The sequence below is a fragment of the Ostrinia furnacalis genome, unplaced genomic scaffold, assembly GCF_004193835.3.
Source record: "Ostrinia furnacalis isolate ACB-3 unplaced genomic scaffold, ASM419383v2 OfSCF0219, whole genome shotgun sequence".
Classification (NCBI taxonomy): Eukaryota; Metazoa; Arthropoda; class Insecta; order Lepidoptera; family Crambidae; genus Ostrinia; species Ostrinia furnacalis.
This window is the reverse complement of record NW_021130458.1, coordinates 1-24429: the sequence shown is the minus strand read 5'-3', so window position 1 is coordinate 24429 and position 24429 is coordinate 1. Positions and strand designations below refer to the sequence as shown.

Sequence of the window (24429 nt, the reverse complement as noted above, 5' to 3'; positions counted from 1 at the left end):
GGAAATTACATAACCATGGGGCAACAAACCTAACCTAACCTAACCTAACCTAACCTAACCTAATTAAATTTAAAGAAGTAGTTGCATGCAGTGCAGTCTAGCTTTACTTTTATCCCGGACTATTATTTTTTCTAAAATTTATGGTTGCTGATAAAGAGCCAATGCTCGTTTCGTACATAAAGATCATTTTTTACTCCTTCTCATGATTACGACAACGAATCATCGGTATCGTTGTAGAATTACTAAAAAAGTTTAAGTGGTAGGTACGAAATGAATATACAGGGTGGAATTTTCCCTCCAGGTGGCATTTCAAAATTTCGCCCTGTATAATAATTAAGTAGGTTAGCTATCAGAATTAAGCTAAATCTCTAAACAGCAGCACACGTCACAGGAGTGCGGTTTAAAGGCACGTGTCAAACTGATAAAAATAAGTTTTATCTATCTACAGCCGATCACGCGAGTCGATGCGGCCTTCGCCTTGCACTTGTGTGGTGCAGGGTCATGGCAGGCATTTGAACTATATACTACCATTCTTTAGCATATTTTTATTTTCTTAAAATTTTGGTGCTTGAAAAGATTTACAACAGGATCTTAATTTTTTCATTCGCCAACCCGCTTTGCTGCGCTAGTTTGTGCATTAACATTAGAGCTCTGTCTAAAAATGTAGCGCCCAAAACAAAAGATTTTCGCGGCATCTCATTACCGATGTCAACCCACAAAGCTATCTCATTACCGTTTCACTTTACACTTCCTGCTCATTCGTGTGCAATCTGTAGTGTGCAAATCCGTTAATCTTATTTGGAGGGTAGTAGTGGCGCACGTTGCGCCACGTGGCGCGAAATCGAACTAATCTCGGGGCCGTACGCGTCGGCGGGCTTGGCGCGTGCGCGCTCCCGATAACGCCAAGAAACGCCATTCATTCCCGCTCTTTTGTTACGAACAATCACTTATTTATTTATGATATTTTGCTGGGCAACCTGCCGCCCTCGCAAGTTAATGTGCATTTAGCTCTCTTAACAGTACCTACGGGAAATAGACATAACTAAGCGTTTACACCACAAAAAAATAGAATTACTTTTCACTGTATTTGTGTGCGTGCCTGCCTTATGTGGGACAAGCATAGGTATTGTAATATCTATACGATATTCTAGTACAGATAACACTTCTACTGGCCTTGTGATTAGTTAGCTACACAGTATGATCTTCACTCTTTTGAGCTTCGCATACTTAGGGTGGGTTACACCATCTTACTTTAACTGGGACAAACGTCAAAAATCTGTCAAAATCCATACAAAAAACACCGGTTATCGTCATAGTTACGGTCAAAGTTAGGTGGTGCAACTCAGCCTTACACTAACACCCGCCATACACAGACAGCTCGAGCTGTCAACATACATGGACGGCTCTTGCAGTCATAGCAACAGCTCAAGTAAACGCGCGAGAGCAGTCGACAGCTAGAGACTCTAGTCAGTATGCATGGCGACTGCTTTACAGCATGATTAAATTTGCGTGTTACTAACCACCTGAAGCAGTCATCACTGCTCGATCGGTTTCGTGTATGTATGTTAGATAATGCTGTAATAGTCTCTGCTTCCAGCTGTCCGTGTATGGCGAGCCTTAAANTAATGCGACATGAGATGACTATTGTGCAACAAAATTAATTTGTAAACAAGTCAAGTGTGGATTTAAGGCGAGTCCTGGGAAATGAGAGCGACTTGTGAGGTTTGAGGCAAGTCGTAAACGATACCTATTCAAAAGTTATGCTCAATCCAAGTTGCTAAGCAGAAGGTCGAGACCGATCGATTGGACTTCGACGTCTGATGTAAAAAATGGTTTTTACCATAACCGTTACCGTTTACTATTTTTACCATAATATTTATTTTGCAACGTCAATATGCTGTCTGCATTGTTAAGGTACTTTTTAACGTTATGGTACTTGAGGCCTTTCATCGTCCTCCTGTCTCGTACCAAGCGAGACTGCATAACAGCATGCATTTAACCATAACCCTAACTTTGTGGTCATCCCATTTGTAGAAATTGTCTGAGTATACAGCAATTCCAACACCTCATCTTCTTGCAGCATTCGAAAAAACAACGGTCTAAGTACCTACTTATTCCCGCCGTGCTATATCACCGGGGAACTATACCATCCAGAATATCCATAATTTTGAAATCCATAATCAGAGCGCAAAGATAAATTATGATAAAAATGTATTCAAAATTAACACGTCTAAATTGATTCGTTACGGTAGAACAATGCCCTAATTGCCGGAAACACTCATATTGCGCACATAACCTGGAAATTACATAAACCATGGGGCAATAAATTGTAGGTAAGTAAGTAACTACCTACTTAATTTTATACTTAAGTTACTACCTAATTGAATTTAAAGAAGTAGATTGCACTGCATCTAGCTTCACTTTTGTTCCGGACTAAGTATTAATTTTTTTAAAGTTATTTATTTATTTAAGGATAGTACACAGCACAATATCAATCTGTAATTAATCTGTAATCAATGTTTTTTAGTAATTTTAGTGGAGTTATGGTTGCTGATAAAGAGCCAATGCTCATTTCGTACATACATAGATCATGTTTTACTCCTTGTCATGATTACGACTATGAATCATCGGTATCATTGTAAAAGCACTCGTAGTATCTACTTTAGAAGAATTTAAGATGCATATTCTAATAGACTCTCCGGTTAGGGAGACTAAGTTCAACTCCCAGATAAAGTATTTAAAATCCTATTCAAAAGTTAGGTAATAGGTACTTGTTCATTTCCTATACGTAAAAATGTATATAATAACTAATTATGTAGGTTAGCTATCAGAATTAAGCTAAATCTCCAAACAGCAGCACACAGATGTGCGGTTTAAAGGCACGTGTCAAACTGATAAAAATAAGCTTTATCCACAGCCGATCACGCGAGTCGATGCGGCCTTCGCCTTGCACTTGTGTGGTGCAGCAGGGTCATGGCAGGCATTTGAACTACCATTCTTTAGCCCATTTTTATTTTCTTAAAATTTTGGTGATTTGAAAAGATTTACAACAGGATCTTAATTTTTTCATTTGCCAACCCGCTTTGCTGCGCCAGTTTGTGCATTAACGTTAGAGCTCTGTCTAAAAATGTAGCGCCCAAAAAAAAGATTTTCGCGGCATCTCATTACCGATGTCAACCCACAAAGCTATCTCATTACCGTTTCACTTTACACTTCCTGCTCATTCGTGTGCAATCTGTAGTGTGCAAATCCGTTAATCTTATTTGGAGGGTAGTAGTGGCGCACGTGGCGCCACGTGGCGCGAAATCGAACTAATCTCGGGGCCGTACGCGTCGGCGGGCTTGGCGCGTGCGCGCTTCCGATAACGCCAAGAAACGCCATTCATTCCCGCTCTTTTGTTACGAACAATCACTTATTTATTTATGATATTTTGCTAGGCAACCTGCCGCCCTCGCAAGTTAATGTGCATTTAGCTCACTTAACATTACGGGAAATAAATATAACTAAGCTTTTACGCCACAAAAAAATATGTATAATTACTTTTCATTTTATTTGTATGCGTACCTGCCTACATAATTAAAGTAGTAGATAATTTTATATACCCGATGTACGTAATTATATTGATATACGTTATGTTCAGGTATATTACTGTTAAGTCCACAAAACGTACGTCAGAAGGTTGGAACAGTAAAACATGTGATTTCTTTAAAGGTGTATTTGCGACTAAAATAAAACTGGCGGGCTCAGCCGCCGACACATACAAGGAACAGTATAACTATTGTTTTCTATTGTTGATTGTATTGGGCAATGATGTGGGAACGCAGGACGCTACTCAATACTCTCTGTTCATTCATGAAGTTAATTTATTACTCTGATTAATGTGTACCTACATCATCCCCCTCCTTATACAAAAAATAAAACACAATAACACTTGATTGAGTAAATAACAAAATAATGAATATTTGAAACAAAATTATAAAACAAAATTCTATGTCAATTAAAAATATCTAGAGACATAATACGCTCAATCAAATTGTGCACTTGGTCCATTATCAAATTACAAGCAATGCGCAAGTTAAAGTAAACAGTAAAAACATAAGAAAGATGTATGTGCCTATCATTATATAATATAAAAATGTCAATTACAAATTACTAAACATCAATTAACATCTCAGAAACAAAATAACAAAAATNCCCTTCCAATTGCAAGGCTCGACGCACTTCACAGCCTTAGCACGGTAACGGTGATGATAAAAACATAACCAATTTGGTTTTTTTCGGGACTTACTCACGTCGCGCTGACCCGATCGGCCTATTCTCCCTCGTACGGTTGAACCTTCCTGCCGTAGAGGTGTTCTGGACCGGCGTAACTCAGCGATTTCCACTTGCAGTCGGTTAATCATTTCCGATAATTCGTGAATGCTTCTCGGCGTGGAGGTTTTCATTTCGGCTATTTCTGTATATTCTGGCCTGGTTGCTTCCTGGACAAACCTGAGTCGCGGTTGGTCTGACCAGATATCTGGTATCCTCGACGAAACACTTATACTCGCCAAAGTTTCCGTCTCCGTCGACGCCTGTGCGGGCGGTGCCGCTAAAGAAGGCGCCGGCGTATTAGGCGCGGCGTAAATAGGTGCGGGTCCGTCTTGAGGATTCATATCCACAATGCACTGTCCAAAACGTAAAAAAAAAATGTTCAACTGGCGTCACCAATGTACGTATTTATACACTGTATACGTAATGATCACGTCGGGCGTATTGATACACTGTATACGTAATGATCACGTCGGGGTCACCAATGTACGATAATTTTATATACCCGATGTACGTAATTATATTGATATACGTTATGTTCAGGTATATTACTGTTAAGTCCACAAAACGTACGTCAGAAGGTTGGAACAGTAAAACATGTGATTTCTTTAAAGGTGTATTTGCGACTAAAATAAAACTGGCGGGCTCAGCCGCCGACACATACAAGGAACAGTATAACTATTGTTTTCTATTGTTGATTGTATTGGGCAATGATGTGGGAACGCAGGACGCTACTCAATACTCTCTGTTCATTCATGAAGTTAATTTATTACTCTGATTAATGTGTACCTACAACAAGCATATTGTAATATCCATTCCATATATTTTATGGTACTTATCGTTCTACCTGCGTATTAATAGAATACGATATCCTATCCTTTTACTTTGTCAGATTTCCACGGTACAGACAGATAACACTTCTACTAGCCTTGTGATCAATTAGCTACAGTATGATCTTCACCCTTTTGAGACACCCGCCATACACAGACAGCTCGAGCTGTCAACATACATGGACGGCTCTTGCAGTCATAGTCAACAGCTACAGACTAGACAGCTAGAGACTCTAGTCAGTATGCATGGCGACTGCTTTACAGCATGATTATAATAATATTTGCGTGTTACTAACCACCTGAAGCAGTCGTCACTGCTCGAGCGGTTTCGTGTATGTGTAGGTAAGATAATGCTGTAGTTTGCTATGTAGTCTCTGGTTCAAGCTGTCCGTGTATGGCGAGCCTTAAATCTAATCGTTGCAGGTTCAAAATCGTCTAGTTGCTCTTTTGTTTTGTCGTGGTCTTGTTCTGCGGTTTTCTGCGACATGACCTATCTCCTGATTCGTTCAAGTATTACCGAGCATCTGTCCATCTGTGCCCAAATCATCAACTGCACCAAACAAAATAATCTAAGAGATATTCCGAGACGGTTGACTTTTAGGGCCATAAACCTGCTTTTTTCCATTTTAAACTATAAAAATGAATCGCAAAATAGATCAATTTTACCAATTCTTTTTTTTTTAACGTTCGTTGGAGTCCAAGGATAGTTTTAACGACGAGAAAAATTCGAAATTTTCCGAGCGAAATTGAACCCCTGAGGGGTTAAAAACGGGGGTCCACGTGTACAAAATCGCGGCCGGCCCGCTAGTATTCAATAAAATATCGTATTAAATAGGAAGTTGTCTTGGTACATTTTTCTTAAGTTTTACATTTTCCTTGGTGTTTTTTAAATAAATTAATGTAATTAAAGAATCAATAGCATAATCGAGAATTTTAAAATACAACCTGGCTTAATAAGTCTTAGTCCATGTCGATAAGGAAAGTCTAAATCGAAAAAAGTAAAATGACAGACGTAATTACGTCATCCACATCCATTCATTCATTTCAATCAATCATTCATTCATGTTTTGATTTGCTTGCGTTTCGTGTGATTTTTTGTGGAATTGTGGCGAAATAATAAATAAATCTTTCACAAACTTACCACTATCAAGATCTCTCCTGGTAAATCAACTGAATATCATCAATCAAACTACAAAAAATGGTGGAAGAGGACGAATATGCGTGTGTAAATAGAGCCCAACTGAAGCTCAAGGATAATTCAGGAATCAAGAAGAAAAAGAAGAAGAAGTCCAGTAAAGAAACAGAAAAAATGATCGAGGCTGACGTTAAACAACAGATAAAGCAGCAGCAGCAAGAAGTTACAAACCACAAGACTAAGGCCGAAATGGCTTTCCAGAAAATGCAAGAGAAAATGGTATGTAGTAGGACAATAAATCAATATTCTTTAGTAATCGTACATATTTTAGAATATTGCTCATTAGCCTAGCCTAGTTAAAACTAAAAATATGTATCCTGGTTATTATTGGCACTACAGAAAACTGAAAATCTACTTCGGACATAATCATCATCGATTTATTCATCTTCTCTGTCAACTGTTTGTAGAGGATGGAAACCAAACAATGTTTTTATTATTGATTTTGTTTTAATTTGTATATAAAAGTATTTTCATCAAAGTGACCCTTACTGTTTATTATACTACAACAGCGAATCTTATTGTGTATCTTTTAATTTCAGCAAAAGCAGAGAATCCAGCAAAAAGCCGAAATGACTCATAAACAAAGAGTGGAAAAGTTCAATCAACATCTGGATAGTCTTACAGAACATTTCGATATACCCAAGGTTTCTTGGACCAAATGATTTGTGTATCAGATACTGTATTACATTAAGTTTTGCAATAAATATTTAATTTTTAAGTAAGTACCTACTACATTTTTTTTACATTTTCCTTTTATGTCCTAAAAGTTATTTAAAATCATTGTTGAAATTAAATCTCACACTGTAGCAAATACCTATTTAAAAATAATAGAATAGATATGTACAAATAAAAGTAGGTAATTTAGTTTCAAGACGTTTATTTATTTTCACTAAAGATGTGATAAAGAAATTGGACGGAGTTAGAATATGTACTAAATTGTACACACAAAATAATAATATTATCCAGGTAGGTAGTTCATAAAATATAAATGTCAAAAAGTATAAATGAGATTACAATAAAAGATCTAAACTAAATAAAATACTACACAAAAGTAGTTTAAAAAGTAAGAAAGTCTAAGAAGTAACATTTACAGCTGCCAGCTTATTAAAAAATAATATGTATTATTGTAAAAATAAAGTGACTACCTAATTTACATAAAAAGAAATGCTAATAATAAAAATGTAAAGTAGATTTTTAAAGTATACACAATAATACCTAATACACAAACTTCAAACACTATGTTTGAACATATTAATGAATAACCAATACAATTATATTATTCCTTGGCCTTGACCAACAGATCCAGAAGTGACAGAATCCATCTATTGCACTGTACCATTATTCTGTGACTATACATTGGAAAGTCCAAAGTTTTGCAAACATAATCGTAGATAAGCTCTAGCTACCGACTCAGTCTCTAATGTGAATATAGGGAATACTGAAATATCCTTTTCCAGGATGCAATCAGATGATAAGGACATTTCATGCAAAAATGTGTCAGTGCACACAAACTACATAATGTAAAATAGCAACACTACTTATTTGTTTACAACACATTATAAACTTAAGATTAATCTGTAGAATTTTTTGTAAATAAAATAGCTTGTATATTTCACTTCCTCAGCAAACTCGAAATTACTCAAAATCATTGTCATGTAAATAAAAAATACATAAAATATTGTCATTAAAAGTTAATTAACATACATAATAAGCACTAACATTGATTTATAAGGCACAACATTATCAGATCAATTTTACATATTATCCTACCTATTTTTATGTCTACGGGAATAAGTCACTATTTTGCTATCTTTTATATCTGTTCGTAAAAGAATTTAAGTTCGTAGAGAATATAATTACACCTAATATTAAGTGGATTTTACTGGACGGCTAACTGTACATCAGTCTACAAAAAACACACCTGATATTGAGTGGATTTTACTGGACGGCTAACTGTACATCAGTCTACAACAAACCATTTTTAGGTTACAGTATTAAAGCTAATACACTAGTAAGAATCATCGCGATGCCAGTACTAAGACCTGCAGCGGTGTTGCTTCGCCAGAAGGAGTATTCGAAAGTAAAGACCTTAATGTAGTTCTCCTTTGTCATCCAGGGGTTGCTTCCGTCATCGAAGTGCATGGGACACTGGTCTCGTTCACGCTCGTATTCTTCCATTTCAATGGCGACAGCTGCACCTTCTGTGTAGTTCCAAGAGGTCACATCTTGGTTGATGTCACAATACGGACCGAGAGCTTGAGACATGAGCACTCTGAAAAACATAATATAATATGTGAGCCATAGAATTTAATATTTATTACAAATAAAAAACGATTATGTATGTTCATGACGTGTATTTACCTGTTCAAATCCGCTCTCTGGTACACCCAACATCTGTATTTAGAGTAAGGATCCAGTTCATCGTAAGTAATAAGGTAGGACTTCAAATTTTCCTTCCAGTAACCTATACATTTCATGCGATAATCGGGATCACTATAGATATCAACTGGTCTTCCCAAGTAGTCAACAGTCAGACAGTAGTTCTCCTTAATATCAATTGTTTTTTGATCAGTATCACAGACAGAGAAGTCACTTATATTAAGTTTACAGTACAGATTTGGCCGAGGACTGAGAGTGACTCCTCCTAGAATTCTTGTCTCAAATCGTACATCTCCTTTTTGTGTGAAGTTGAATTTTCCAGCAACAGGACAGCGAATCGGTGAGGGGTCTTTCTTGAGGAATATATCGTAACGCCATTTTTGTTTGTTGGGAAACTGTACCCATGAGCACACAGTGTGGAAATCACTTTGTATCATGGCAAGACCTTTACGGAATCTGCAAAATTAATGTCAAATTAGAAACATATTTTGATGAGAATCATTTTCAATTATTAAAAGACAACATTCAAGTTTACAAAAGGTCAAAATGTTTTACCTAATAACATTATGATGTTGTGGGACAAATTCAAAGCAGATATAATCTTTTTGGCATCCATCAACTGTCAGACGCGCCATCATCACCCTGTTATCTCTCTGTTCCCTGAAATAAAATGTTTTTGATTTAAAACATGTTTATAAAACTTATTCTACATCACACAGACATTGTACAGTTGTAAACCCTGATTAAATGTAGTAAGTTATTACCTGCACACATAAATAATCTTCCGGTATCTACTTTCATCAGGATAATAAGTCTCAATGATATGAGTTTCGTTGATAAAGACATCAGCATCAATATTAGCTGTGTTTATCCATTCACCAGAGAAGTTTTGGGGCAGGTGACATCCTGGTTCCACGACTTCAGCCTGATAAATAAACATTCTTATTACTTCCCAGTTACTTATTTTTAGATGGTATTTATTTAAAATTGTAATAATTACGATGTAAATTAGCTTATGTTACCTTGACTGGTGTCACTCTATATCTTTCAGGAGATTTTTCGACGGTCTTTAGGGTATTACACTGTGGTGTGATAGAAGCGCCAATGTAAAGATCGTCATCTCTGTTCTTGAGGAAGCAACGGTACTTTTCATCTTTACGTGACTCCTTTGTATTTGCAACAGCGAAGAAGTGATTTTTATCCACAAACCAGTGACCTAAAAAGGACCATAAACAAATTAAAATCATATCTTAATAATAGAGCAAGCAGTATGGCTTAGTAATATACATAAGAAGCAACTATAATTTAAGAAATCCTACTAATAAATATTTACCTAGGCAACTGTACTCCACCACACCGTCAAAAGTACCAGACATCCCTGGACAGCTTTTGTATGTAATGTTAAATTTCTGATTTGTGATCAAGAACTGTGTGCCTGCTGTTTGACAAGACCTGATCTGGGCATCGGGATTGTTGCATTCACCAGTAAACCGAAAACGATTTTGGTATGCAAATTGCCACACACCTTCTAAAGATGAACGGCAATTGACCTGTAACATAAATAAATAAATAAAACATTTTTTTCTTTCTTTCACAATCCAATAATACAGTGAAACACAAAACGTAAAAAGTAATTATTTTTTCCAATAAGACTTAAAAAGCACTTTGTCTCATTTAAGTCCTACCACTGCTATAGGAGAATAATGTGGACTAGTGCAGAGAAGAGCAGTGCAAAAAACTTAAGTCACTACTCAGTATGTAGGTAATGCAATGATTATTTGACTGCCGCAACAAACAATATTGAAACTGCAAACTGATTAGCAGTTTTGATTGTTTGTTATGGCAGTCTGTATTTTACATAATTTCTTTCTGAACAGAATATAAATAGGTGGAATTCAAACCTACCGGTACATAGTTTTCTGAAAACAACGTAATTAGTTGTTGGTCCGGGTTGAGACCTTTGCAAACTCTTTCAACAGAAGGCTCTTCATCTGATCCTATGCCCACACATGGCGTCTCGATTTTCTCCAATACATTTACTGTTCTGACAATAAGCTTCACACAGTAATAGCAGTTTGTGTAACGAAATACCATAGTATAGTTCACATGGTAGTCTGCCTTTATGTTCACACATACACCTCTGTAAATTAATTTTAAAAAATGTAGATAAAAGTTTTTATAAGCCGGGATCCGTCACGCAATGCAAACCGCCACAAAGAGATACAAACCTTGCAGTCATATCACTTGCATTTATATCTGTAATAGTTTGCCTCCCATTTTCAAACGAGAACCATGTATTCCGTAATACAATTGGTATTGTACATTCAGTAGAAACATAGGACACTGGAAAAACGTTAAAAATTATTGTAATGAGTCGTGCTTTTGGGCGTTACCACTTCATCAAACACGGTAATAAAGTTTTAGACAAAATTCAGGTTACCTTCTTTGTAAATAAAAAGTATTAAAAATAGATGCCTTATATTAAAATCCATTGTTCTTGCTATTAACAAATTAATTCATGAAAACATTAATATTTCTTTCCAAAAACTACTCCTCGGCCTCGCTCAGTTTGTATTTTGTTTGACAGTTGACTGACCTGACTCACTCACTCATCAACTCAATGTGAGTGAATGATTGAAATGATTGTCTGTCGATATTTTACCGATTAGTCTATTCCGATTATACTTTTTTATGACGGCTTTGGCAAACTTCCCGATTATAAAAATTCGATTTTAATAAAACAAAACTCCATGCCGTAATTTTTCTTAAAAAAACCAATGTCAATCTTTTAAATGTCAAATTTGACAACAACAAAAAACAACGGCGATCGTACGAGAATCTCTAAAATAATTTACCTTCACGATTAATTAAATAAAGTAAGGAATCTTAGCGTACACCGAAGTTTTTACTTGTAACTGTAATACATATTAAACAATAAACATATTCAAGAACGATTTAGGAGTAACAACACATTTATTCTGTGTGAAATTTCAGAACAGCATGGGACGCCGCAAATCTAAAAGAAAGCCTCCTCCAAAACGTAAAGCAATTGAACCCTTGGATCAGCAATTCAATTGCCCCTTCTGCAATCACGAGAAGTCCTGTGAGGTGAAAATGTATGTACAACTATTGGAAATTAAACATCATCTGTGTTAGCCATTGGTGTTAGCACAACTTGTGATTGTTGTTCATATGTCAAACTTGATTTCGTTAATTTCAGGGATCGTGCCAGAAATACAGCTAGAATACAATGTCGGGTGTGTTTAGAGGACTTCCAAACAACAACAAATGTTTTGTCTGAACCTATAGATGTTTATAATGACTGGGTTGATGCTTGTGAAAGCGCTAACTAGGTTTTAAATATTACTATTTAAGTTCTATTATACAATATTCAAACTGTGAAAACTGAAAACTGTTTTTTTTTAATTATTGTAAAAATATAAATGTGATAAAACATATTTTTGTTTGTGTTTACTGTTTCTACTTCTAACCAGTGTTATACCCATATTAACACCATCTTAAAGTATTGTGCTGATATTTAACACTAACATTGCACAGTAATGAATAAGAAATTCGCAAAATTACACTATTGGTTAAGGTAACTACAGACTTCAAACAAAGCATGCCTACCTAGCTACTACCTGTTTAGTGTGTAAAGACTATTCATTATCAGGTTGAAGTTGAAACCTATGGATATGTCAATCAGTAATAACATACAACTATTGATGTGCCATTCCCGAGAACGCTCTCTCAACTGAGAATATTCTCGGGAGCGTTCTCCTAAGTGAGAAAGGTTGAGAATCATGTTTATCTAATGGAAATAAACAAACTTTCTTAAGTAAAATAGTATTAAATTAAGTCAATAGATAAGTGTATATTAAACAATACACTCTATTTGCAGTGAAAGGCTATATTCTCAGTGTTCCCGAGAATATTCTCGGGAACTTTCTCGGCAATATTCTTGGCAACTGCACCTTTATTATTTTTTATTTTTTTCGTCGTGAAATGTCGTTTTAATGATATGTAAGATGACAGAAATTTCTTTTTACACGTAATTAAATAATGTAACTGTCCATTTTTTCGTTTTTAACACGCTCTTATTAGGTCGTCGTGTATGTAACTAACTATGTAATGGAATCTTAGAATCTGAATTACACGCACTTCTAAGTATTGTATCATCATGAAACTTGACAATTATATGTAGATTAGAAATGACAATACAATATTGTGGTACCAGCTGGTCTGATGATGGGACTGGAAGGTGGCCAAAAGAACTCCTAAACGAAACGGCGGAATCACATCGAGTTTGGGTTCATTGGATGTCTTTTCGAGATCTTTAAGTACTAGATAATGTTCAGGGTCCTAATGATGGAGTCAGGAGGTAGCCATAGGAACTCCTAAACGAAACGGCGGAAACTCATCGAGTTTGGGTTCGTTGGATTTGTCTTTTCGAGCACTTTAATGCTAGATGATGTCCAGGGTCCTGATGATTTTTGGCTTTTTAGTGCTGTTAGTAATTAAAAGCGTGTTATTAGTTTTTTAAACTATTCTTATTTGACATTAAGGGCATATTTCACAATCGCTTAGTAAGGGCCTGTTTTGCCACTTCTGGATAAGTTGCGGATAGCCTGTCTGACGGATCATTTGACACATTTTTATAGAAAATAAGTGCTAGCTAGATTGATTTGATACTTAGAAGAATGGTAATACTCCTCTTCATAAAAGGTGACAAAACCTTGTAGAAGAATTATAGACCCATTTCGCTTCTGAGCCATGTCTACAAGCTGTTTTCGATAGTCATTACGAATTGTCACGCTAGCAGGCTCGACAACTTTCAGCCCCCTGAACAAGCCAGTTTCCGAAAAGGCTTTAGTACTAACTACCATATACCATAATAATATACGCAACGGCAGATTATACGGAAGATAAAATAAAATAAATAATAAATAAACGTTTGTGAACTATGAGAAAGCCTTCAATTCGTTTGAAACATGGGCACTGCCCATTCAGTCTCTTCAACTGTGCCAAATTGACTATTGATACATTAATTAAAGAGTTGAAAGGCTTGTTGAAGACGCTTGTACAAACACGCCACAGTGACAGTCCGTTTTAAGATCAGGACCCGAAACCTATCCAGTTGCAGCGAGGGAGGGGTGAGACAGGGAGACGTCACCACCACCACCCTGGAAGATGTTTTCAAGCTTCTGGGCTGGAGCAGATTCAGCATAAATATCAACGGCGAGTACATCACCCAGACATCAGACGATATCGTAGTCATGGCTGAGATCGTGGAAGATCTAGGCACAATGCTCGATGGCCTCAACAGTCTCTCAACAAGTGGGTCTCAAAATGAACAAGATTTAAAAATCATGTCTAAAGACCGTGTTGCACCCACTCCTCTATAAGTTGAAGACTCTACACTCGAGGTTGTTGACAATAATGTATACCTGGGACAAACAGTCCAGTTAGGTAGGTCCAACTTCGAAAAAAAAAGTCAATCATCGAATCCAGTTCGGCTGGGCAGCCTTTGGGAAGCTTTACGATATTTTCACGCGGCTTCTCCGTCGCGTCGCCACTCCGCTTTAAATCCACTTTGAATCCGCTTGCAATCCGCCAGGGTGGCAAGGGCCTTAAAACTTAGAGGCACACTGATGTTCAAATACCGTAGCCGAGTCCTAAAGCCGCGGTACGCGTTCGCCACGAAAAGAGTGAGCAAGACAGCAATATCTCACTCACACGTTTCATGCTTTGTTTATAACGACTATTCTTAACGCCCAGTTAATAAAACATCGAAACATTACAGATAATATCACATATGAACAACAAAATTAAAATTAAAACTAAATGCATTCTGTCGAGAACACTGAGAATATTCCCGGGAGCGTTCTCGGTTCTCGAGAATATTCTCACTGGGAATATTGCCGGGAACGAGAACTTTCTCAGCGGCACATCTCTACATACAACTATAAGTTTAGTGATGTCTAACATAATTATTTAATTTTCACCCTATATTATTTAAGTCACATACCTACACAAGCAGTGCTCTATTGCAGGGTTTCCCAATTTTTTTTTGCCAAGAAACCCTAATTGATTATACTTTTCCTAGCGGAACCCCCGTACTACTCCGCCCGCACGCCCTGCCCCTCCCTTGTGCGTAAACAAGTCGGTGCGAGCGAACAACGTCGGTCACGAAACGTTGGATAATATTTTTTACGGAACCCTTGCGACCTTTCCACGGAACCCCAGGGTTCCGCGGACCACCATTCGGGAACCGCTGCTCTATAGTAGCAAGTAGTGCTCTCTTTTTATAGATGAAGTGAGCTATTACTTGTAGATAGTTTATCGCCAGCCTATCAATATCGAATTGACCGAAAGTCTGAACAAGGCACAGTCTTTTAAAATCACTTGGAAGCGGACATTTTTTGGTGAATAGATGACATGATTTAACAAGTAAATCTAAGTAAATTCTTAAAAGAAACCCGTGGTCTATCTTCAACAGCTTTCGAGAAAATNACCTGTTTAGTGTGTAAAGACTATTCATTATCAGGTTGAAGTTGAAACCTATGGATATGTCAATCAGTAATAACATACAACTATGAAACTATGTGTAAGTTTAGTGATGTCTAACATAATTATTTAATTTTCACCCTATATTATTTAAGTCACATACCTACTTCCTTCAATCATTTATAGGGCTTAGTTCAATATTTTTTACCCACAAGCTGTGTAGTAGGAAGTAGTGATCTCTTTTTATAGATGAAGTGAGCTATTACTTGTAGATAGTTTATCACCAGCCTATTAATATCGAATTGACCGAAAGTCTGAACAAGGGTTTGTAGTCATGGTCTTTGTGCCCATTAGTGGATTTACTGGATGACAATAAGATAAAAATCTTAATGTTAGAAATAAAAATAAACATAAAATGCTGATATATCACTTTATTTTCCAACAAATCTTCTGGCCTACACCACACACAATTCACATAGACATTAGTGGAGACTTTAATAACATGCAGTCAGTGATAATAATGTCATTAATTCTATCAAATTGATATAATAACAATAATACTTAATGTGAACATTGATTTTGTTAGTGTCAAGTGCTAAGCGTATTATATTGCATTATAAAAACTCAACTAATGGCTATGCATGCCGTCCAGTCACTCCAAATACAATTCCAATACATCATAATTCCACAAATTCATTTCTTATACTCAACAGACAAAATATTATATTTTAGTATTTAACACGCAAGCACTACTTGTCTATTTCAAGACTTTTCGTCAGAATAATATGTCTAATTTAATATCGTTGCTAGTGACATGTATCTTTAGTCGAATTTGGCGAATGAATGTAAAATGGAATGTTATACTAAAACATCATATGTATAAACGTAACAAATAATTAGTAAATAAAGATCATAAACATTCGTCATCATGACACTGGCTTTACAGTCACTAGAAAGTACATATTTACTGATTTCATTTTTCAAAATTTAACTATGTATTATATTTTACTTCATTTCTTAATTAGAAATGCATTATCCAAGTTCTGGTGCTCAATTAATTGACTGTGACTAACGAGACGTGCAGTACCACAATTACCTAAAGCTTAAAACGTTATTAATCACTTTTAACTTGTACTCAAGGCTAATAATTGTAATGCGTCAAGTCACAATAAAAGCTTCGTTCTTCTACCTCTATAACAACAATATTTCAAAAGTTTAAATACTATTTAGTATATTGACAACAATTGCTTAATATTAGTACATTATTACACAATGATCAAAATATTTCTATTTTTAAGTATTTAACATAATTAACAGCATCAAGCTGCATCACATATCTTTAGTAACAAATTATTAATAAATAAAAAATAACTCTATAAAAAATATAATACATCATAAAGAATTGAGCTATCGCCTAGTCTTACAACCCTGGGATTTCTGTAACCATGTCATAGTTCATGCCAACGCATACTAAAGTTCTATTGTCTATAGAAAATAGCGTAACTATCTCATTATTTACAAAAAGTTTTAGAAATTTCGCTAACAAGGATATCAGGTCACAAAGGGACATGACATGGTTACGAGAGCCGCATACCACCAAGCCCCCTCTGTGAATAAGCCGTGTTAAGAAAGAATACAGGTGTCGGGATAGCTGGCACGGAACCGAAACAATCAAGCCCCAAAATATAAGGAATCCGCTTCAAACGGTCGGAAACATAACACACCTAATCATTTAACCGAATATCACACAATTTGCGGAAACATTCATAAAGTTACGTATACATGTTAAACATAGAAGCATAATATAATAGATTATTGCGTAAAGATTAAAATGAACAATTAAATGTTCAGAATTTGCCCATATCTATAAAAGAGTCATACTGCAAGTCGGAACTGTCACACAAGGTATGTTCGTCGGGTGTCATGGTGTCGTGGAAGGATGTCAAGTGTTGTATCGCTGCGTCGGCGTCGCATACGGCCGTGTCCTCCGAGCTATCAGAATCGCTGTCGATGTACTCATACAGTCTTGCCTCTGGTGCCGAACGTTTGCTGAAGCTGTCATCCGATATCTCATACGTTGTCATAGCAGTGTCTACTGTAATTGCGTCGAAGGAGTGCGAGAGCAAAGCGTCCTCGTAAGCTAAAATCGGCACCGTTTCCAAGTGTGACGAGCTCGCGTCTTCCGTAAAGCGACCGGAGTCGACGACCTCTGACACGTTTAGCGATATGTCGTCTATGGTCACGCTTTCGTCGTGGACTTTGGTGCTGTCATCCGCGTGGGAGGTTTTCGTTTCGGCCACCTCCCCGCTATTGTCTTTCGACACAGAATTATCATCTGACAAGTCACCTTCGGCGTTAAGCGTGGCTGTGTCCTCGTTGCCTTCGTTCGCGTGTTCCAAATCGTCGACGCATTTGGTGGAGTCATCGCTATCGGAGACTATGAGTTCGATGCTGCGGTCCAGTAGAGCGGTGTCGGTGCAAGCGGACATTTCGTCCTCGAAGACTATTTCGACGCTGCGGATTCTCATGAGGGGCATTTTGGCGGGTGATATTTCGTTGCCGCGGGCGGTGAGGCCTCTTTTGTGGCTGGTGTCTGGGAGAGATTCCGTGCACTCGCTGACGTCATCGTAGTCTATTTCGAAGCTGCGTAGATCGGAGGCGCAGGGCGAGCTTTCTGTGGCGCGGCGCTGGTGCGGGTCGGGTGAGGGCGAGAGAGTGGTATGCGCGTGTAATCCCTAAGGTTGCAATGATCCTTATTGTATAGTGGTGCCCACGTCGAGGCAGCCCTCCTCCTGCATTTTGGTGAGGAACTTGAATACTCGAGACTCCTCGTCCGTTTGCTTCACCATGTCGATGAGGGCGAGAAGTTTTTTGATGCCGATGAAAATCCTAGAAATAAATAAAAATAATAAATTGAGCAAGTAATAATAAAAGTAAAAGTGTGCAAATCGCATGGCAGAGTATTTTGTTAATGTCAACGGAGATTTTTTTATTCTATCGTTATGTAAAGTAAGTTGCAAAAGTAAACAACGTGAGACGTCCCACAAGATGGAGAGATGACCTTATAAAAGTTATATGAAGGCGCTGCGCGCTGGATGTAGGCTGCTTCCGATCGGCCAATCTGGAAGGAAATCTATGGTGGCGGCCTATGTTCAGCAGTGGACGTCCTGTGAAATCTATACTAATATTATAAAGCTAAAGAGTTTGTTTGTTTGTTTACTTGAACGCGCTAATCTCGGGAACTACTGGTCCGATTTGAAAAATTCTTTCAGTGTTAGAAAGCCCATTTATCGAGGAAGGCTATAGGCTATATACCATCACGCTACGCGAGAACCTGGACTCATTTGTGAGACATAGTGATCGTCACAACTATAACACTCGCTTCGCCGAAGCACTGGTATCGACTGCAGGTAGACTACGAAAGTCTGACTCTTTGACGCACGTATTGGGGCCTAAAGTATACAACCGATTGCTTAAAATAGTGAAAGAAGCGGTATCACTCCATTCTTTCAAATTTCAATTAAAAAAGTGGTTGATCGAGCAGGCGTTCTATAAAATTGACGAACTGTTTGGAATTTAATTATTATTGTCACTGTACTGTTACCCACTATTAAACAGTACTGTACCGTTATTCGAAGCCTTTATAATGAGAGTAGTGTCTGTCTTTTCCTGTTTGAGTACTAGTTTTGACGTATAATCTGCCCACGTGACTTCCGCTCCGGTCCCCCACCGCCTAAGCACGCCTCAATTAACGACACTAGCGCCACCAACGGTAGCTCGAAACTAGGTTTCGATATTCTCGCCATTGGTGTTTTAGTTCCCGTTCGAGACGGTCGTAGAATTAGCTCCGCTAGTTCGCGACCCATCTCACAGGTACTAGTCGTGACGTGATTCAGGTAAAATATTACCATCATAATGTAAGTACTTCTAAATTATTATGTACTGGCTGAAAACTTATAAAAATTACTGTGATTACTTATTTCGCAGTGTAATTTATTTTTACAACGGTGTTACCGTTCGGGGGTAGATTGCATTCAATCTAACTCAGTGTAATTTTAAATAATTATCTTTAGAGAAGAATCTCTAGTAATACTTGTACCTAACGGTATTCCGTTAGACGTGTTTTAAAAGTAACATTACTTTTTAGCAATGTTTGTTTCTAACGGTTTTTCGTTAGATATGTTTTTAAGCTAACTTTTCTTCTTAGCAATGTTCGTACCTGACGGCGTGTTCCGTTAGATGTGTTTTAAAACTAACATTCCTTTTTAGCAATGTTTGTGCCTAACGGTTTTCGTTAGATGTGTTTTAAAACTAATATTCCTTTTTAGCAATGTTCATTCCTAACGGTATAACACTCCTTTTTAGCTGTGTTTGTTCCTAAGGGTTTTCCGTTAGATGTCTTTATTTTCAAAAGGAAAGAGGAAATATTATGTCCACGTGCAGAAGAGGAGCAAGAGTTGGCGTAGAGGTCAAATCAAAGGATGGTGTGGTGTAATGTGATAGTCGCAAGATGTGATTGCTTGCTACAATAAGCTGTAAGTACCAACTTACCAATACCATTTCAGACATACGAATTCCATCGGACGGATTGTGTTGATTTATAAATCAACAAAATAAATAAACGGTAAACTACCTTTATCAATATGCATCCGGGGAAAGTATGAAAACTTCCACTAGGTAGGGTAGCGTACCGACGTACCTATTCTACCGCCATTATGGAAGTCTAACGCATGGCTTATAACCCAAGAGTGAAGTGTGCAGTTTGTCCTATTAGGATACGGTACGTAGGTATAATAATACCTTTGTGGTTTTCTTAAACTATGATTTCAGGAAAACGCTATGCTGTTACTGTGTAGATAAACAGTGAGTCTGTGTAATAAACGGTGAAGGATGAAGGCGGCTATGTGTAATTAGCCGCTTTTTTGTTATGGATATGTTAATAACTTCCTGTCTTTTCTGGCAGTTATTAATAAATCCATAACTTAAAAGCAGTTATGATTCTTTAGCCGCCATTTAGTTCTGCACACTTGAAGCAAGCCTTAAAATTCTACAAGGTTAGAAAGGAAAATGTACGTTTATTGAATTAATTATTAATATTTTACAAAATCAACTTACTTCATGTGAAAGTTGAAAAAAATACCTTTTTTTTGGTATATGACAACATGACAAAATGTTTATAGATACTGAGCAGCATCGGTTTGAAAATTTTGCCGCTTTTTTCTGCTCTAGCTCAAAATTAGATTTTGTCATTTAGCGGCCTTTTAGCTTATAGACGGCAGCCATACAAAATCTGGCATTGCCATTTCAAGTGTCTACGTTTAGCCGTTTAGGCTGTGCGTTGATCTGTCACTAAGTCAGTCAGTTTCTCCTTTTATATATTTAGATTCTTTTTTAACTACAATGCCGTTTATATAAATTACATTGATGTTTTTTAATATTTTAGTTCTTTTTTGTTTCTTTGAGTAATATTTGATTTTAATATTGATTTGATTTTAAAGGTGGAAGAAAAAACGTAAGAAACTATTAATAGCAGGGTTACTAGCCAATGGATGGCTAATAATGGCTATTAATAGATAATAAAATCAGTTATTATCCAAACTAGCTGACTACAAACCCATCTCTAGCTATATACCATCACGCTACGAGTAATAAGTGCAGAGCAAAAATGAAAAATGTTGCGAAACGGGTTTTGACGCGTACGAAGTCGCGGGCACAGCTAAAGCCTGGTCCGTGAGCACGTAGAATTATGTCCAATGACCCCAAGCTACTCATCCTTATCGCTCGCGCGTAATTATGTTGCTATAGCGCTCGCACACTCACTGCGGGTGCCAGTCGCACAGTCGCGATATAATTACGCGCGAGCGAAAAGGATGGGTAGCTAAAAAACGGGACTATTCCCACCTCTCGTTCCCACCACTGCAACTCCTGTGTAGCCAGGATCTACAGTTTGACCGCCACAAAAACCCAACCAATGAAGGTCAAGTTTGTCCCGGGGGAAAGTTAAACTGTCATTGGACCCGCAACGAAATTAATCAGAAGAACATAGGAGGAGTTCGAAATTAAGGTTCGACTTCCCTCCATTGCAAAGCGGATGACAGGTGACAAACAAAGGTTTAAAACCTTTAAGAAAAAGAAGGATGGGTAGCTAGGGGTCATTGGACAAAATTCTACGTGCTCACGGACCGGTCTTTAGTAATGCTGATTAAACTTTACTCACTTGGCTCCGCGCATGTCGTGCTGTATCTTGGCGAGGTCGCGGCGCGAGAAGGCGTCGCTTTGCTCCAGCACCGTGATGACGTGCTCGGGAGTGGACAGGTTGGGCACGTGCAGCACGCCAGTAAACGCTGATAGCACCTCCATGTCTTCTAGCACTTGTCTGTTGTTAACAGAATAGAAAAACATTTGTTGTACTCACAAAGGACTCGCAAAAAATACATATAACAATAAACATACAGATGGCGCAACAAGAAAGTACTTTCGTGCCAAAACATTTCGTTGAAATTTTGTGACGCGCCGCGCAGCGACGCTCAAATTTAATTAAAGGACTTCCCCACTTTTGAATGTCGTCGCCTGCGCAGCGTTAACGCAATTCTACGATGACCAAAGCGAAGTTGAGAGGTTTGCGTTACTGTTCCAAAAAAGCCTAGTGCTTCGTAACGCCGCGTCGGTAACGCTGCGCCGGCGCTGGCAAGAAGACGACGCTCGAAAGACACTAATGTGAGATCTCGTACTACTACACTCATGTATGGGATATACGTATATTGCTCCTACACTTGTCTGTGGGGCATTACTTCTAAGCGCTCTAATAGGGCCCAAAAGGTAAAGACAACGGGTTACCTGTCATAAGAGCCAAAATATTATCCAATCTAAATGATGTAACTGGTAATTTCTCCAACATACCTGCGGCTGCTAGTGCATAGGATGAGCAGCTTCCGTCCTTTTGGCGGCTGCTTCTTCAGCAACACCAGTAGCGCTTGCAGCGTCAGGTTAGAGTACCGCGGCCCGATAGGCCCGTAGTCTAGCAGTCGCTCGATGTTGTCCACGAGAATACAGGATAAAGTGGAGCGGTAGGCGTCATCGAAGTACTGTAGATAAAAAAAATAGCTTTAACTTAGATTATTACCTCGCAAGCCGTTTGGTTCTGGCAGAATAGAATAAGACCGCACTTTTTTCGTGGATGTCGTAAGACGCCTCTTACGGATTTACCCTCTTTTCTTGAGTCAAAGGAGCCACTAGTGGCGATTAGGACAAATATGAGAACATTAAGCTGCCTCAGCCCTGGCCAGCGGCCATCTGCAGGCTCCATTTGAGTCAAGTAAATACGAGGGTCATGTTCCTACTGCGGGGACCAAATATGCTGTTAATGGTGAATGTAGTTACAAGTTATGGAAAAGAATATTCACTTGATGAAAATAAACAGAATAAATTAGTGAAAGTTCCGAAAAAATAATGAAGAATTTATCAACATCACTCACAACAGACTTTTTTGATGGAAAGCCACAAGATGCCGCAATGTCTAGTTTGATATGCTATCATTATCTTACCTTCCTGATCTGCAAGCACTTGGCGGTCTCGGTGAAGCCGACCATGTCTTCAGGCGAGCACACCTTCACGAAGGGGAAGTCTGATAGCTTGGCTAGTTCTGCAGCGAGAGCCGTCTTGCCGCTGTTGGGAGGTCCTTCCAGGAGTACTGAGACTAGGCCTGCGTGAGAAAAAACTTCTGTCAATAACTCGTGAAATTTTGGCACATGATGCACATCACTAGGAAGAGGCGTATAATCTTAGTGTGGCTAATTGATATTGTATAGGTATTGAAGAACATAAGTAGACGAGGAATGGTTTCGAAATTCAACCCTTCAGGGCAGGGGTGCCCAAAGTGTGCGCCGTAGAAAGTAAAGCCAAACCAACGCGTGCAGATCGGCTTATGTTAAGGCCTATGAATTGGCATAAAGATGGGCGCCGTGAGTCAATCCTTTCATCGCGTTGGCGCTTGAACTCCGTTGAACCTTACCCCTCCTACATTTTTACCCGCCCGTCTTTCGACTGTGTCTTTTTCAAAGGTTAGGGCGCCGCGGGGAATAATATTAGATTGGGATTGTTTTTGGGCCATTTTAACGCGAAGTTATTATTACATTGCAAACCCCTAAAGTTTTCACAAATGGAAGAAAAATGATGCCATCGACGCTAAGGATGTCCTTACATAATAATACATTACATAAAAATCATAAGTTGGATGAGAGTTCGGCAGTTGATGGATTAACAAACTTACCGCTAGCTTCAGTAGCCCTGGCCTGCTGGATATACAGCTGGCCGTCTTCAAGCAGCGACGACACGGGCGTGCCCCAGTTGATGATGCCCCGGGATAGGAAGTGCTCTAGGGCTTCGGCTGCTGTGCCGAAGGCCTGGTGATGGGAATGTGTCACTATTATAAGGGGTATAGAGCTTTAATTCCTATGGAACTAAAGTACCTGATAATTGAGAATGTTACTAGGTATGCAAAATCACTTGAAACCTATGTTACAGTTAAGCTTTTACATTTATAAATACATTAGTTTTTATTTCATTCAAAAATACCCAATAGTTATGATTTTATAGGCATTCAAAGTTCGCTTAACTATTGAGTCCCGTCGACGGTCACGTGACCCCGCGTGACGTACATTCACAGTGTCCGCTCACTAGAAAACGGATATAAACATACTTAAATACATTTTTTTTTTTGTAAATACAAACTTATTATACATATTAACACCAAGACCCCCCACAGAAATTAAAATTGAACCAAACCCAAACTTGATGCGATTGTGTCGTTTTATTGCGAATTACCTTCCAGCTCCATCATTAGACCCTGATTACTATATACAGGGTGTCCCGTAATGTAACGTCAAGCCGGAACTGGGTGTTGAGGCAAGTTGTGCTGGTTATCAGAAAAATATAAAAAAAAATCTATGTGTCATATTTTAAAAATAATAGGCATTTAAAAAAAATCAAAAAATTCTACTCCAGGTGACGGTCCTTTTACTCGTGACAAATCTTCACTTTTTCCAAATTTTTTTTTGTTATGTAACCCTGAATAATGCTTCTCTAAATTGTTATCAAAATTACAAAACCTGCTGCTCCAGCTTGGATGAAAAAAATAAATTATTCCCAAAAAAAATATCAAAATAAAAATTTTGCCTAGTTTAAACATACTGTACTGAAAAAAAATTG

At 37.9% G+C, this 24429-nt stretch overlaps 5 protein-coding genes across 6 annotated transcripts; 2 read left to right on the top strand and 3 right to left on the bottom strand.

The window, feature by feature from the left end:
- The first annotated feature begins 6189 nt into the window (after window positions 1-6189).
- Window positions 6190-7061, top strand: LOC114357701 (protein FAM32A). Its single transcript, XM_028311442.1, has 2 exons — window positions 6190-6555; window positions 6876-7061. Exons 1-2 carry the CDS (start codon window positions 6340-6342, stop codon window positions 6996-6998), a joined length of 339 nt encoding a protein of 112 aa, XP_028167243.1. The 5' UTR covers window positions 6190-6339; the 3' UTR covers window positions 6999-7061.
- A 627-nt stretch (window positions 7062-7688) lies between these two features.
- udt (protein undicht) lies at window positions 7689-11311 on the bottom strand. Of its 2 annotated transcripts, none has more exons than XM_028311460.1 (9): window positions 11156-11311; window positions 10944-11058; window positions 10621-10855; window positions 10049-10265; window positions 9738-9931; window positions 9480-9640; window positions 9271-9375; window positions 8698-9171; window positions 7689-8608 (listed from the first exon to the last, which is right to left on the bottom strand). In XM_028311460.1, exons 1-9 carry the CDS (start codon window positions 11205-11207, stop codon window positions 8323-8325), a joined length of 1839 nt encoding a protein of 612 aa, XP_028167261.1. In that variant the 5' UTR covers window positions 11208-11311; the 3' UTR covers window positions 7689-8322. The 2 variants fall into 2 exon arrangements, with proteins under 2 accessions (XP_028167261.1, XP_028167254.1); XM_028311453.1 differs by having other exon boundaries at window positions 9738-9936; window positions 10054-10265; window positions 11156-11310.
- Window positions 11312-11482: 171 nt separating this feature from the next.
- LOC114357720 (transcription elongation factor 1 homolog) lies at window positions 11483-12173 on the top strand. The gene is made up of 3 exons (XM_028311472.1): window positions 11483-11591; window positions 11710-11831; window positions 11936-12173. Exons 2-3 carry the CDS (start codon window positions 11716-11718, stop codon window positions 12066-12068), a joined length of 249 nt encoding a protein of 82 aa, XP_028167273.1. The 5' UTR covers window positions 11483-11591; window positions 11710-11715; the 3' UTR covers window positions 12069-12173.
- Window positions 12174-15933: 3760 nt separating this feature from the next.
- Window positions 15934-23624, bottom strand: LOC114357740 (vesicle-fusing ATPase 1-like; the record flags this gene model as incomplete). The annotated part of the gene is made up of 5 exons (XM_028311493.1): window positions 15934-18111; window positions 21440-21598; window positions 22123-22307; window positions 22767-22924; window positions 23492-23624. Coding segments are annotated over 5 exons (771 nt in total), but the record flags the coding sequence as incomplete, so codon positions are not given.
- Window positions 17070-17759, bottom strand: LOC114357613 (lisH domain-containing protein C1711.05-like). The gene has a single exon (XM_028311320.1). It carries the CDS (start codon window positions 17757-17759, stop codon window positions 17070-17072), a length of 690 nt encoding a protein of 229 aa, XP_028167121.1.
- Window positions 23625-24429: the final 805 nt, after the last annotated feature.